The sequence below is a fragment of the Varanus komodoensis genome, unplaced genomic scaffold, assembly GCF_004798865.1.
Source record: "Varanus komodoensis strain SLA01 unplaced genomic scaffold, ASM479886v1 scaffold21, whole genome shotgun sequence".
NCBI classification, from domain to species: Eukaryota; Metazoa; Chordata; class Lepidosauria; order Squamata; family Varanidae; genus Varanus; species Varanus komodoensis.
In genome coordinates this window covers 16,147,288-16,164,364 of record NW_025335589.1, presented here as the reverse complement: position 1 = coordinate 16,164,364, position 17,077 = coordinate 16,147,288, and the positions used below count along the sequence as shown (strand labels likewise).

The 17,077-nt window shown below is 41.3% G+C and overlaps 1 protein-coding gene across 1 annotated transcript in view; it reads right to left on the bottom strand.

Moving 5' to 3' along the window:
• GALNTL6 (polypeptide N-acetylgalactosaminyltransferase like 6) overlaps positions 1-8,460 on the bottom strand; it is a 541,487-nt gene extending 533,027 nt beyond the window's left edge. The window contains exon 1 of the mRNA XM_044430819.1: positions 8,323-8,460. Within this exon, the coding sequence (XP_044286754.1) occupies positions 8,323-8,460 (138 nt within the window). The remainder of the gene's footprint in view (positions 1-8,322) is intronic.
• Between the last annotated feature and the right edge of the window lie 8,617 nt (positions 8,461-17,077).

Genomic DNA, 17,077 nt, shown 5'->3' with positions numbered 1-17,077 from the left:
TGCTATTATGAGAAATAACTTAACATCCCAAGTCCCTGTCTTGGGAATTTGCCAGGCAGAGTTCTACTGAGGCATTTAAATTATTTTCTGTGACTGTTCAGGTAACAAACAATATGACAGAGAAGAAGAAGACAAAATGAACTAAAATAAAAGGTAGAAAAATTTAAGCAGAACTCAAATACACCAATCAGAATTTACAAGGTTATAAAAGAGAAAACAGTAAACCAAACTCAGTTAAGTTCCTTGGTTTTTCATAACCTTCCAATGGTGACTGATTTATAGAGGAGACAACTTCATTTTTAACATGAAGCTTTATATTCTGCAGTTTAGTTGTCACTTTGCTACCAAACAATATATTTAATGATAACACTTTAAAAATAGTATTGTGTGTCATGCAAGAAATCTGATCTTAGAACTATTTTTTCTCTGAACTTATAGATTAGCAAACTATGTCTACATAAACATGTTCTAAAGAAGAGCCTTGCTGGAGAAGGTCAAAGTCTTTCTCACCATGATTAACTAGATATTTCTAGGTAACATAAAAGGCATTAAGATGTTGCCCATCCTTTGCCATTTGACCCCTGGCAACTAGTACACAAAGACATACTGCCTTGGAACCCAGAGATTCCATTTGCTGAACATAATTAATAGGCACTGACAGCCTTCTCTTCCATTAAAGGGATTCATTTCTCCTTCAAGCTACATACTATCTCTGTTACTGGAGGTACCATAAAGCCACCAGGACTAGTGGCCCTCTCCTCCATGAATTCATCCGTTCCCCCTTTAAAGCCATTCAAGTGGTGGCCATGGCTAGCTGTGCTGTGTGAAGCAGGACTTCTTTTACTTGTCCTGAATCTCCTCTCAATCATCTTCATGGGATGACCTCATATTCTAATATTATGAGGGCTAGAGAAAAGATCTTAATCCACTTACCCAGCACTTTGCATGTTTTTGTATACTTCTGAAACTCTTCTTTTCCCTTAATAGCCCCACATTTTGTAATCTAACCACTTAATCACTTGAGTTATTATTATTACATTGCATTTATACCCTGGTTAGGAACCCATTTGGCATTTTCTGACATTTTTGCATCAAGGGAGTGTGATCTTCCTTTTTGTTTATGCACAAAAGGATCTGCCTTTCCCACCTCTCAAACCTCAAACCAGTGGCCTCCTCCACTTCATATGAAGCACTTTTTGTGTGGTTGGCACAATTCTATTTATTTATGCTAATTAACTATGTGTCCATGTGCAATTTTGGATTGCCTTCCTGTTTGCTGAACACTTTAAAAATGTAAAAATAAGCAATAGAAATATTCAGAATTAATAAATTATTAATTTACATATCCGGTGTTTGGTGGAATGAAGTCTTTAGCAGCAGCTGTCTCTAGAGAGGAGTCTATCAGAAGTTCCACAACTGGCCAAAAGCCCTGATGAGTTCTCAGCAAGCTCAATACTCTAGGAGGTGGGATACACCACAGGGGCTTCAGCTGAAGCATGAAATTTGGGACAGGCTTACCCAGGAGGACACAGCCTCAGAATCTGATGATTCCATTGAACATCTCCATGCACATCAGTGTTACGGCAGAGAAGGAAAGAAAAATGACCTTTATCTACTACAAAGCTCTGCCATTCACATGCTAGCTTGTTTTTAAACCAGAAAGTCCAATTGCTAATGCCTTTCATCATGCAGAAGGAGCCCCTTGATCATTTTGGTTGCTTGCTTGCATCTGCACTTTTCCCCAAGCACCTTTCTGAGACAGGGTGACAAGAATGGTACACTGTATTCTGAATACAGCTGCACTATCGATTTATATAAAGCCATCATTACATTGCCCAGGATATCTTAATAACTTTCCTAATAATCCATAACATGAAATTTGCCTTTTTCATGGCCCTTGAGCTGACATTTTCATTCACCTATCCACTAAAACATTAAGCTTTCTTTGCTGATTTGTCAGTGCCAGTTTTGAAGCCATAAACATACACCTTATACCTTAAGTTATTTATTTTTTTCTTTATTGTCCAGTGTATATCATTGATCTTCATTTGCCATTCTGTTGCCTGTTTAACCAGCTCTGAGAGATTATTTTGGCTCTCTTCCCAACTCCGGCAAGATTTTTAGCCTGGATAATTTGGCCTCATCTGCAGACCTAAATGATACCTTACCAATTCTCCCTTGGCCCCAGTATAGGTTGTTGGTGGACATCGCTGCTTCCTTCTCTCCATTGTAGCACCGGTCCCTCTACAACTCCGCCTGCTATTTAACAAATTCCTGAGTGAAACAGTTGCTGCTCTTTGATAAGTTCATTTAGGAAACTTCAGTGAGAGATTTTGTCAAATGCTTTTAGGACATCTCCATCTACCAGTTCATCCCCATCTTCAGGCTTGTTGACACTTCCCACAAAACAGGCTAGTCTCTGGGTAGCTTGGTATCCTACACAAGTAGGTATCTTTGACACTCCAATGGGCATGCCACTACAACCACTGGCTCCCTCTCTTCTCACCCCACTATTTCTTGGACATTCCCCTTCCTTCTTGATTTCCACCTTCTAGTCACACACACTCATTCTGATCTGACATCCTCTTCTTATCCATCCATCAATCTCTTCCTTGTCTTCATTCTTTTGTCTTCCACCTCTGCCACTTCATCTGCCTCTGTGAGGGCTCTTTCCTAAAAGCAGGACATCGTGGCTCAGGCGACCCTGAAAATTGCATGACCATGGTACAACTTGTGATCTTCACAGGCACCTCAACCAGAATGTCTTGCTTTAAAGACATACCCCTCCATGTGCTGTATTTGGCTGTGACTGGCTCTCTGGTGAGCTGTGTCAACTGCTTTGGGTGGCTACCATGAGTTTCCAGATAGCCTACCTGATTTCGCACCCCAGGAGATTCCTTTGGCAGGGCATCAATAGATGGACAGGAAGCAATGGGGATGAGCTGGAGAGCTGCTACCACCTTCAGGAGGTCATTTTTGTGTCCCCAGAAGGTGGCACCCAAGGCAGCCGCCCTGTTCATCTCATTCTAAGAAATAGCTCTGCAAAGAGACTCCAAAGGACTGGTGAGATGGGAATTCCTTTAGGAGAAGCCATGCAGCTACTTTCCATCTGCAAGTTTTGTTTTGTAGCTTTCAACTAAACTACACCCACTGCTTTCAATTTCTATGCCACTTTTCCACACAATGTTCCCACAGCAGTTCACAGAATTAAAAACAGCAATACAAAAATTATGCATATCATTACATCAGTTGCAATAATGCATCATTCCAACAGCAACTGAAAAAAATCCCTAACACTGAAATAACATTATACATTAATTACAAAATAGGCAGTATTGACTTAACATACAATATCAACTTATATCAACAAAATGTAGTCAAAAGGCCAATACACCAACCTTTCTAATATATTGAGGTATTAACATACATATATCGAATAACCACTTCCTCAACCAAATTTTTAAAAAGCCAAAATGGAGGGTATAATGATCAGGTTTGTTACAAACTGAAACAGCTGTTCACTCACAAACCCCAGTCTCTCATTCTGGTGCATTTCTTCAAGCTCCAGCAGAGACAAGGTGGGGAGATGATGCATAATCACTTTCTCCATGCTATAGATGTTCCTGCTACCCAAAATGGATGCTATTAGGTCTGTATTTTCTTGGCTTCCTCTGGACCCTTCTAAAAAATAGTAATAACCACTCCAAATTTCTCACTTTCATGAAAGAGGCCAATTTTAGTGACAAACTGCATGTTATCATTAGAGGATCGACAATTTTACACATAAGGGTTTTTTTTTTTTTTAAGAATTCTTGGGTTTATGCCATCCACTCATAGTCACATGTTAGTTTTTAATTTATCAGTGAGATCTAAACATTAATGTCCTATAATTTCTATTTACCCTTCATATGCCCTCTGGGCATGGTTCAGGCATACATATATATCCTAACATTTTTCATAAGTGGTGCAAAAAAATTCATCCAGGTGCTCCTCAGTTTCACTATTCTTTTTCAATATTCCTTTCAAACATTCACTGTCTAATGGGACCTCACTGGCTGGTTTTTGGTTTCTAATTATTTTAAGGCTAGACCTCTTATTGATTGTGATGAATTTTGGCATTACATTGCCAGTCAATACCTCAATTAGCCAGCTACCCTTCTCTTATATATATTCTGTGTAGCAAAAGATACCAATTATATGAAGTGGACGGTATCCATTAAAATTTATGCATTACTCTTTAAGGTGGCACAAGACTCAGTGTTAATTTTGCCTGATAATAAGAACACTGATGGGATACAAGCATAGGTTCAGAAGTGAGTAGGGATGTGTGGATTTTGTTAAATCGGTGTTGACTCTGCTGTTGGGTATCTTTTGCTCAGTCATTAGCAAAGTGACAACTCAGATTTTGTTTCAGTTTCTCAAACTTGCTTTTATGTTGAAAAATGTATGTTTGCACAAATGTGCTCTTGTGCAAAAGTGACGTGCAAATTTCCTTAGAATATGCATGTTCCATGCATTTACCTATTTTGGAAAATGAGTATTTTCACGTGATGGTTTTAAAACATTTTAATAGCATGGCTAAATCTGTGTTCAAATTTGTGTTCTGTAGAATTCACAAGACTCAGAAAAGTCAGTACACTGGGGACTCTGCAGGTCAGATTCACAGATATCCCGTCTCATTTGAATCTGTTGCAAATTTCTCTGACACCCTTACATGGAAGTGGTAAGTGATTCTATGCAGTTCATGGCACAACTTAGAACATGAATCCTGATAAGCACAATCCTGTACATGACTCAAGTCCACTAAGTCAAAAGCTCTGATGCCCATGTAAATGCATACAGAATCATAACATCATACAGAATCAATCAATGTTCTATGATACATATGAGTTTTCTTTCACAACCATTTTTGCAAACATCTTTTTATAAAGCTGCATTCATTCATAAAGTCGCATTATTTAGTCATACTAAAAAGGCCCACCAGAGTGTAAGGCACAGAATGCCTGGTGGTTCTTCTACATAATTACGTAGGACAAAATAGACCATGTGAGGCCAATACTGAAGTGCACTACAGGCATGATGGCCACTTGTAATGATTGTTAGAACATGCCACTCCTAACTGGCATATTACCAATTCCTCTGGATCTATCACAATACAATCCTGTACACCTTCTCAGGTATAAGTCCCATTTATTTAATTAAGCTTAGTCCCAGATAAATGGATATAGTATTACAGCCTTAAATGATACAAATACGCATAAACAACTGAATTGTAGCATACACTTTCTGAGGTCTTTGTAGGACATCCCACCTGAGTTCTCAGAGTTATATTCTGCAATATATTCTTAATCAGAAAGAAAAAGGACATGACATTATGCTGAGCTCAGATTTGGGGCCATTCAGATTCAGATTCATGCACTAGATTTCTACACTGTTCAATGGCCAAAGCTCTCTAGCCAATATACAAGGACTTTAAAAACCTTTAAAATACAATATCGTAACCTAATATAAAAACCATTTACATGCAATACACAGATCAACACATACACAATTTTAACAGTCAACATTGGTTAAAATTGCATGTGTATCTCTCACTCTTTGCATGTATATCTGAGTTCATAACCCTGCCAGGTGCTGTCAAATACCAGAGAATATGAGAAGGTCTTAACCTGACATGAAAAATAATAGTGTTGGTGCCAGGCGGGCTTCTCTGGTGAGATCATTCCATAATCTTGGGGAAGGAGGGAATGCACATGATTGTAATGCTAATAAAGTTAAAGACAGATATCAACTCAGCATAGTTAACATACCACTTTGTGAGGCATATACTTGTGAAATTAACATATAAATAATATATAAACACTTACAGTCTTAAAATCCAGATATGCTGGATTGTAAAGTAAGACACTTGAAACTAGCAATTTGCCTTGAAACACATGTTTCTTACCCAAATTGTGTATTACTAAGCCTCACTTGTTACAATACATATATTCACATTCACTACAAAATTGAATTACAGGCCTCTGGACAGATAATACTTTGTGTGATGTTAAGCCCAGCTCAAAACATTTGATTAAAAGTCTTGTTTCACTAAGGAGAAGTCATATTGCTTCTGAAGCAGAGCCAGGATAAAATTATTCAAGTCGTGTAAGTTCTAAAGACCTTATTAGCACCAATTTCACCCTACATGTTTCAGCAAGTGATCTTTGAGAACTTTAGAACTTGTTCCTTCATTGTCCATGTGTTGATTTTAAAAGGATCATTTTGATTGCTCACGTACTACCTGCTCAGCATCTGACGTTGCAGTTCTGAACTTGCTTAGTAGGGTATAAAGCTCCATTGAACTCAGTAGGACTTAATGGTTAGACATATTCAATGTTGCAGTATAAGTATTTCCTTTGCTTAAGATAATGCCTTAGGCTGCAATACTATGCACACTTACCTAGGAGTAAGCCCCATTGACCACAGCAGGACTTTTGTGTGAGTAAACAAGCATAGAATTAGACTGACTGTTAACTAGAAAACAAAAACTCAAAGCAGTTACTGTAGAGTACATCTCAAATCCAGCTATTCATACTATTACATAACCAAACTCTTACTCAAAGTTATATTATATTCTATGTCCTAAGCTAGCAATATTATAGATACTTACCTAGGAGTAAGCCCTATTGAATACACTGGACGTTTCTTTTAAATAGAGCTTGCTGTAAAAGAATTTAAAATTTTGCAGTGCTTTTAGGAAGAAGAGACAGTTCTAAAAAAGAGTGATGTCTTATAAATGTAAAGCTCCTTTAAAGTGGCAGCTTGATTTAGAGCACTTCATAACTTTTTTAACACATTAAAAAAAGCTGTACTGCAAATGTCAACAGCAGGGTATCAATCAACAATTTGATGTGCATTACTGTGTCTTCTATTGACCAAACTAATTTACAGACATTCAATATGTGGAGGGGATATAACATGCTTGAGTGATGGCCCTTGAAATTAAGGATATTAATATAACAGTTGATATATAGTGCTGCCTGGAACATTCTGATGCAAGTGATAAACAAGCTACAAGATAAAACATTTCTATATTTTTACCTCCCTCAGCCTTGTATATATATGAAATGTTTAAAATCTATAAGGAACAGTTTGCAGGAAGACATACAGCTTTTCCTAATTTATTAGTATCCATGATTTAAAGTTTTGCATTAAAGCAACTCTCTAAAAGGCACTTAATTTAATGCAAGTCTTATTTTGGTTTACGAGCCATACATAAACTTAACGAGTTGAAAATTATGACAAAAAATATAGGTTATATTAACTGCTCTTAATCTCAGATGACAGAGAAGACCATAAACTAGAGATATTTAAGAGCACATTATGACATCAAGCAGAAAGACTGGTCCATGTACCCTGGGTGTGCATGTGTGTGCTGCCATTCTACACAGACGATGTTCACTACAGAAATATCCAGTCAGTGAAACGACTGGGCACTCAGAAGTGTTACTTGAGTAATGGGGAGACAAAAGGAACTCAGAAGTGTTGCTAGAAGGGGAGACAAGTGCAGGAAAAAAAGCATAGAGGGCTGTATTGAACAGACAGGATGTTCAGCTTGACTTAAGATGCCCACAGTCAAATTCTCATTCAGCTGAGAAGTTTTGTGGGCAGCCCAGAGGGCTCATCTCCAAGCTTTACCTATCTTTCTGGGTCAGTTTGAAAATAAGGGAGATAATCCTAAGGCACATTGTACAATGAAGAGTGCTTTAGAAATCATTATTGATCTGCCCCCATTTCCAAATATAATGTAGTTATATAGGTACCGTATTAAAGTGATTAGATCCAAATGCATTCTGTATGCTACAACTGATAACAGAGTTCTCATCAGACTTTTATAAGCATTCTTAGGTAAGTACACACCCATGTCCAAACTTTGAGGATCAAACTGAGTCCTGCTACAGGCAATGGACTGAGTGTCTACCGGAGAAGCAGATTTCATCTCACACTTTGTAAGCACAAAAGTCCAATAAATTAGATTCTGGAAACTTTCTTGCCTCAGGACACAGCCATCCTTCTTCCAGGTTTCTGTCATGAGTAGCACAAACCATACCAATCCTCAGTACCACGACGACTTCCTTGAGGGTTCTTTTCATGTGTGTACATCATTCACACAGAAACAGGTTCAAGTTAGAAGATGCATCTCTGCTAAGAGCCAGCCCAGCTTTTTATAGCAACTAAATAGATGCTCTAAGTCTCCGCTTAACATACACACAAACGCTCACTCAGGCACATGCATCTGTCTTTGCTCCGGACCACTCCGGATCTGATTCGGCCACTTACCTGCTGCTCCCCTAGCACGGAGGATTTCACCAGGTGTTTCTCCCTGTACAGAGACCAGAGTCCAATGTTTGGCAGAAAAATTAGAGTCACCACGAACAACAACGTCATTTGCAGAAACCTCTTCTGTTTTCTCTTCATGGCCAATGGCAGTGGATGCTGGAGAAGGACCGAGGTGAGGTGTATTCTTTTCTGCTTCCTTCGTGCTGCTGGCGACGGGGAATACTTCCTTTCTTACCCCTCTTTTCTTTCCGATTCAACCCCAAATAATGAACAGAAACTTCCGTCTCCTCGCCAGCTTGGTCACCCCTTCACGGGGGGAGTTTGTAATCTACGGATCCAAAGGAAAGATAAGGAGTTACCTCGTGCTAATCTGTGGCACAGCCTGCCAGCCACAGCCCTGCCCCATTGTCCGAGGAAGATCCTAAAATCCTATGGATCCATTCCCTCTCTGCCCCCCCTCCGCGCCCCGCCGCCCATCCCCCCATTCACACAAACCAGGGGAGTCGATATGATTGGCTGCGGAGCCGCTGCGAAGATCAGAAGTTACAGAGATCGGAGAGGGGGAGTTGGATCAGGCAAAGCAGCGCGACCAATTCCTCAGTCTACAGCAGCAGAATTTGGGAATCGCGGGAGGGCGAGGGAAGAGTCGGGAGGGAGCGAAGAGCAATTGGCAAGATCTTCCTTTGTCAGCTCCACAATCGCGCCCGCTCCGCCCCTCCAAGTAGTGAGAAGGGGATGCCTGGCATTGGCTGGTCCAAGCTTCTTCCCGTCAAGGAAATGGACCACAAGGTGCAGCCTTACCTGAGTCTGGCACCAGAAAGGACTCCGGTTTGGAAGAGATCTCCAAACTCTCCCCATCGCGCGCGCACACAAACACAGACCTCATCCCTCCCTTTAAAGAGCATCCCTCTTTCTCCTTCCTCTCCCCTCCGTCAGCAAGCTCGCTGGCAGAAGGAAACAGCCCTGACAGGCTACAGCTGGCATGACTTCTAATTTACACACGCACACGCGCGCGCGCGCACACGCGCGCACACGCGCGCAGCTCTCCAAAGATCAGACGCGCTCTGCTCGGAGAGAGGGTAATGTGGCAAAGTGCACAACGCAGACTTATTGCAGCTGGGGGGGGGGGTGCGTGTGAAGCAGGCAGCATGCGAGGGAAACGATTTCACTCATCACGGTACCATCCTTTGTTGGTGTATGGTGGGGCGGGGGGAGAAGAGAGAAGGGCGAGAGACGACACTCCCCTCCGGCTCACCAAGCTGCTCAGCTCCAGGAGACTCGAACATGATCTATTAAAAAGTGGGCAGAAGAAGGAGGAGAGCAGGCACCATCAGGAGGGGCGCCCTTTTTCTCGCCCCTCTTCGCCCCCCTTGGCACAGCCACCCCTTTCGGATGTCTCATTGCCTTGTCTTCCATCGGACCAATATTGGCTGGTAACTAACACGTGCAGCAGAAGATCTAATTTGGGAATGGGGGGGGGGTAGAGAGGTAAGAAGCCCGCCCTCTTCCCCCCCCCGCAAGAAGCAGGAGGGCGGGGGAGCGATTTCCCCGGAGAATCTGCGCCCAGAGCCCTCTCACCTGATCCCCCAGTCCTGAGCTCCACACCTCCGAGCAGGAGCGGATGGGAAGAAGCAGCGCTTTGCTGCCGGGCTGCTGGTCTTCCTCCTCTCTCGGTCCTTCATGATTAGTTGGTCGCAGGCGGCCGCGGCGGCGGCGAAGCAGCAGCAAGAGCGAGCCGGCTCCTTCGACAAGCCGCTCAGAAAGGCGGCGGCGCGGTGGGGGTGGGGATGGGGAGATGGGTGGGAGAGAGGAGGCGAAGGGCGGGAGGGCCCGCTGCAGCCGATCCCCTTCCCGGAGCCCCGCGAGTCCCGCTCCAGGCGAAGGGAGGGCGAGGATCCGGCGCGGAATTTCCCGGAGGCGGCAAACGCCCGAGGCCCCGGATCAGCTGCTCGCGGAGCCGCTGCCTGCAGGTGAACAGGGAGATGCGGACCGAGTCGCTGAAGGCAGGCGCTGGAGGGGGCCCTGGTGCGTCATGTTCCCGGGCTTCCCTAGCGCAAGGTTGCAAGTTGGAGCGGAGCAGGAGGCGAGGAGGAGGAGGAGGAAGGTGATGGGGACAGAAACTCTCACAGGACGGACATGGGGAGACGGAGAGGGTGAGAGAGGACCGGTTAGTTCTTAGCACTGAGGAATGAAGAAAAGTCTTAGCACCTGAGGCAAAAGGTGACAGGGGCTTGGTGTCTTCTGGCTGTGTTGGGTAGACTAGGATCCCCATCATCTTCAGCCACTATGGGCATGGTAGAAATCGTGGTCCTGCACATCCAGAGTATGCACAGTTGTAGAAAGCTGCTTTGGGGCAAAGGGGCAGCGAGGAGTTACTTTGCGCTTGCAAAGTGCAGGGCAGCAATCTGTTCAAACCTATGTCTGGATTATACCACATACAGATGGAGGCTGGCATGATGGAATTTCTACCCTGAGAAAGAAGGACCACAACTTCAGCTGCTGTCTGTGCAAACTAGCCAGGCTATATGCTATTGGAATATAGAGGATCCTAGAGACCAGACAGTGGGGATGGGGCAGTGCAGGAAAATCAATTCAATTAACAGACTAGGATTAATTTATCCTACAGTACTGTTTTGGCCTTTGCACAGGAACCTTTTCTAGTGAAAAGGAGATGAAGCAGAACATAGTTAAGAGAAGATGCATGATGTCTCTAAACCAACAGATTAGGCAGACCATAGTCATCATCCCAGCAAATGGTAAGGTAGCTTCTCAAATTACACTTAAGGAAAAGCTTCCCTGTCATACCAACCATCATGAAATGAGCTGTCCAGGGAGACAGCAGAATCTTCTTCTATGTAGGTTTTCGGAGCAAAGTTTGATGAGTTTGGTGCTATTCTACTTTTGATGGCACTACTTGCAGAAGAGGAGGGTGTCTATTTTCAATTATTCCTCCTTTCCCCTGCAACCTGAGAAAAATCATTGCAGAGGTCTGGAAGGCTATTCAGAATACTGTGGAAGGGGGTACAAAGGAGTCTAGGGAAGGAGGAGATGGTCAAAATCACCCTTCCTCTTCTATTAGCAAAGACATCTGACGGATTAAAAGCTGGTCCATGAATTGAATAGCATCACTGAGTTCATCAGTGCTAGTCTAACTCCAAGAATAAAAATTAGTCTTTAAAAGCCATTCACAAGCAAGCTGCTGGAAGATAGGCAAAGCATTCCTAATCCCAAACAGAAATACGTCAAATAAACTTTTTTAGGTAAGCTTCCAGATGCTGAGCATGTTCATTAGCCCTAGTAGCAGGGTGGATCTGATGGCCTTCTTGACCACTCCCAAATCTACTATTCTATTCTGTGATTCATTCCTTTTTTCTGTCCAGTGGTCATTGGTAACTTTTTGTGCTATGAAGAGTAATGCATGCATTACTACCAGGAGCTATACTGTTTTCCACATAGAGGCATTGCTGTGAGAAAAATACCACAACTTTCTCTATGTTTTAACTTCATACATATGCAATAAGGGCCACTATATGTAACTGCAATCATATGAATAACTGTCCTAGACAGGGACAATTTGGAAGAAAGAACTCCAACAGTGCTTCAGAAATGGAATTGACATTATATTGATGTCTATGTGACAATTCAAAAACAAAGTAATCCTGGAAATTGAGACATAACTCTTAAAATCTTTGTTAAATGTAATATCCGAAACCATGGGAGCACTATTCCTCCTAAGAAATCTTTTTCTCAATGAAAAATGCTGGTGCAGTCTTCTTGGGTTCTGTAGGGTTGGTGAATCATTCAGATATCATGTTTGATGTCAATTGTTGTTGGCAGTAACATAATTGGAGCACAGCATATTTCCTGAAACCATTGTTGTTCCACTAAGACTTCAGAAGGATAAATTCCTCTGTTGGGGATCACATTGAAGTTTACGTCAAAATAAGAAGCTGATAGGAAACATGAGAGATTACAGGGAGTGAGTGGGTTTAAAAAGTCTACAAATGCAGAGGATTGAGGGCAGTATCTTCAAATTATCATCAGAATCAATGCAATATTCTACTAACATAGATGGTATTGTAATGCAAATGTGATAGCAACTGGAAAACTTCCTCTTCTCCAAGGACTGTGAGGAAAAGATATTAGAACTTTGAGAGCTTGAGTAGTGTCAGGTCACAATATGGCTTCATTCCACCAGTTTGTAGGACTGAGTCCCCCTACCTCCACCACCACCTTTCCAAATTAGCTGACGAATATGAAACAGGCATTCCACATCAATTCCTTCTACAGTAGAAAGATAGACTTCATGCTGAAGCCCAGTGTATCTTCTCAATGCTACACTGGGTTTTCCTAAAAGTTTAGGCCACCATGATTACATCTTCCATGATGGTGAGATATACTGTACACAATACTCTTTATATAGGTACTTCTGTTATTTAATTTCCCCTTTTTCTTTTGTTAAGCAATACAGATAAGATAGTTGAGAATGCCTTTCCCAGTTAAATGAAAATACCTGCACTGTCAATCTTCCATACTTCTACTAGTTTTTAAATGGATAATAGGAGAACAAAAAGAATTTAGAACAAAATCAATTATGTTATCTGAACCATATGGAATGAATTGAGCAAAATTCTTTCCAAAGGCTATCTGAAAGAATCCTGTAGGGGACAAAGATACGTATTGTAGATTCTTTTATTCCATGTAATTCAAGTAGTATAAGCAAGTCAAAGGAAGGACTGCTGGGTCATTGGTAGAGCATATGAGGTAGGGCTGGGAACAATCCCCAGTTTGAAGCATTGGGGAGCAACCATAAACAGAAATGAATGACTCTGTTTACTTTCTGTAATGTTCACACTTGTCAAGCTCAAGTTCATTGTGTTTCTGAATCAGTTCACAGTTTTTAAATTAAAATTCTGCATGAAATCCATACACATTTTTCTGCACACAAATCTCTACACACTTTTTATTCAACTTTCCCAATATTTACCCTAAGCATTTTTCCCAATATGTGCAGTTTTATGTGCAATTTCCATTGATCTACACATTTATATGCACTTTTGATGGAGAATTGCATTGCAAAATTCAGAGAATTGTGAAAAGCAAGGGCCCCATAGGTTCACCTGTTAATTCAAGAAGCACAAATTAGGTCAGTTCATGTAAAAATGTTCAGCGATTCAATTTTTCTCCCACCCTTACTAGAAAATAGAAAATAGGGTGGGTCTAAAGAGTCTAAAGTGTTACCCTATGTTTCTCTCCTTGGGAAAGATAAAGTAGCCATTTCATGGGATTTAATAAAACCTTGAGTATTAATGAAAGAGTACACCACCTTTCCCTTCCCGTCCCTTAAAAAAATCTTTCTTCCAAAAAGATTGGACTGAAATGGAGTTCATTTCAGTATAGTCTCTTGTTGCCTCCACAGCAAAATGTGATGCTGACAGCTTTCCAGCAAGGACAGAAAGAAGCAACCATATGCTAAGTTCCTGAGACACTATGTAAGAAGCTTTTGATCCAGTTAATCAGTACGGTGCACACAGGTTTAGTCAGCATGAGTCATTTTGATCAAGGTGTCTTTCATGTGAAGGGAAACATTCATCACAAATGCAAGTCTGTTTGTTATGTCATTAAGAAGAAAATACAGAATCAAATTATTGGGGACATTATGGTTTTGTAGTAAAATGTTACATTACCATATTTCTGGTTTCCTACACATGGCTGAAATACAGATTGCCATATCAATTATACTTACCATATGAATGAAGGGGGATTCGACAAGTATGATATTGAATTTTTTCTTTCCTTTTTTAAAAGTTAATGAAATAAATAAATAAAGGCTGAATTTCCATTCTATGTGCCAGATGGTTTCAACAGTTCTATATGTGCCATAATATGATTTTGTTTTATTAACTCTTCTTAAACATTCCATTGAACAAATGGGGTGATTGATGGCTGCTGTTAAAAATGGTTGCTAAAACAAAATGCAAATGTATGAATTCGATGCTTACCCATTAGTTTCAAAGGAAACCAGCTGAAAGGCACACCAACATATCATCATTTATTTCTTTTTTAGTTTGTGAGAATTTTAATAAAATAAGCATTGCCATTGCCTTGCTGAGTCAGGCCAAAGGAATATCTAGTCCTGCAGTTCATTTGCAGCAGAACTGATCAAAGGGCTTTGATATTGTAGACCAGCTTGAACTACCAAAACTTCCAGGTGTGTGTGTGATGGGCAGGGGTGGTTGTTTCTAATTGTACTTGATTTAATGAGGAAAAGCCATGCAGTGTGAAACTAACAGAGAGAGAGAGTTAAATATTAGAACAGAAATTATGAAGGTTGAAATAAGTTGGCCTTTCTCAATCTGGTACCCTCCAGATGTTTAGTCTACAGTTCCCAGAATCTCTGCTGGTTTATCATGCTGGCTGGGCTGATGAGAGTTTATTTATTCATGTAAATTCTATACCATCCAAGTTATTAGTAACGGTAATTTTGAAATAGGATCATGAGACAATGAAAACATCATAAATATTTCTGTAATACATTTTTGTTTGCTGCAAGCCACCTAAGAAGGCCTTTGGCGATTATAGATGGCATATAAATATGTGAATGAATGAATAAATAAATAATACAAAACATAAAAACAGTTTTTAAAAGTTAACAACTACAACAATATACAGTACAGAAGAAACCTGTTAAAAACACCAGACATTGGCAACCACCATTTGGTAACTTAGGATCTCCTTACATGCATCAGCACAGAGTGCTGCCTTAACCTGGCCTCAAAAGGATGATAACTTGGTACCCAGAAGGCTACAGAGGTGGAATCATTCCACAGTTGATGGACTGCCACTGAGAAGACACTCCCTCTAAGCCTTCTTAGAAGTGGGACTCAGAAAGCGACCTTGGATGTTAATTGTTCCATATGGGAAGACTATGGCTGAGAGAAGCATTCCATGGTCCCAGACCATGCAGGGCTTTATAGGTTAAAAGCTACTCAGAAATATACAGGCAACCTATCAGAGGGCCAGAATTGGTGTTATATGTACAGATCTTCTGGTCCCAATTAAAAATCTGGTTGCCTCATTTTGCACAAGTTGCAGATTCTGAATGGTTGTCAAGGACTGTAATCTAATTTATAGACAATCAGGGCTTAAACTGCCCAAACCAGGGAAGGGAAGGTTGAAGTAAAGCTTTGTGGGGATTGGAGGGAGTGAGACAGATATTTCTTTATTTAAAGAAATATGTCTTGGCCGCCTTTCAGGGCAAAAGCCTCCCAAGGTGACATACAGCAATAAAACACATAAAATTTGCTTGGCTGAAGAACAGTAAAAACACAATAAAAACAGTAAGTACACAGTAAAAATGGGAATAAAACTGACAATAAAACCTGCAATGGAATCAGCAACAAAACCAGCTATGAAGGCAGCATTCATTTTAGGAGAAGACCAGAATAAAATAGTGTTTCAGGGCCAACTTAAAAGCCTGTTGAAGGCTTTAAAGGTCAAAAACAGCACTTTACATTGGGCTCAGCAAATGCTGCTTGTGAAGCAGGTGGGACTCTTGGGATTAGTTAGGAACAACAGCTTCCACAGGGAGCTTAGGACTGTGCCCACACTGCATGGGTGGGTGCGGCACTTTGCCAAAATGCCACTTCAATGGGCTGCAAAATGGTGACCTGGGCATATTTCTTCTGATTCCTCAGCTGACCTAAACAACAGTAGGCAATCTAGAAGGAAAAGTGCCAAAGACAGTTTTCCTCCTGGTGTGAAAAGATGGATTTAACAAGGACATTTTCCATGGGATTAGAGTGCAGGAGAGAAGGGGTTAATACATTCTTATTTTGTGTTGCCATTGAAACCCATCCACACAACACACTGTAGTAGTGAGAGCCAGTGTGGTGTAGTGATTAAGAGCATGGGACTGGGACTCAGAGGATCTGGGTTCTAGTCCCCGCTCAGCCATGGAGCCAACTGGGTGACTTTGGGCCAGTCACAGATTCTCAGCCCAACCTACCTCACAGGGTTGTTGTTGTGGGGATAAGATGGAGGAGGAGAGATGATGTAAGCTGCCTTGAGCCCTTTGTAGGAAAAAGGCAGGATATAAATCGCAATATAAATAAATAAAAATAAAATAGTACTTTCCCCATTGCTTCATCATTTATTAAAATGCAGTGAAGCCTTGCTGGAGACATGGGCTCTTGATGAACTCTTGACCTCTCTGTCCATTTCATGTGAGCTTAGTCCACCCTACCTTGCAGATTTCTTTTCTTATTATCCAGCACCTGATTTCATAAAATAACATGCACATTCCACAGTATCCTACTGGACTCTCAGATCATTTCTTCTGTACCTGATTTACCATCTACAATTTACAACTAAGCTATATTATATGATAGCACTGTTGCTCAGCAGTCATCCACATTTTTACATGCAGAACATCTAGACCCTAGCATCTCTGGGTAGGGCCAGGAAAACTGTTCCTGAAATCCATTGGCTGACAGCATCAACAGTATTGGACTACATGGATCCATGGTCTGATGCGGTATAAGGCAACTAATATGCCCCGACATAGGTTATGTCAGGCTACTGATTGACTTAGCCCTCTCTTGTTCACTCACAACAGGTAGTAGCACTCCAGCATTTTAGGTAGAGGGCCATGGATCCCAGGTGACAAATCTAATCCTCCTGCAGTTCCTAGCTGACTATTCTCTTCCCTGGTGCTACATGCTTTCCTCCAACCATGGATCCTCAATTATATGTA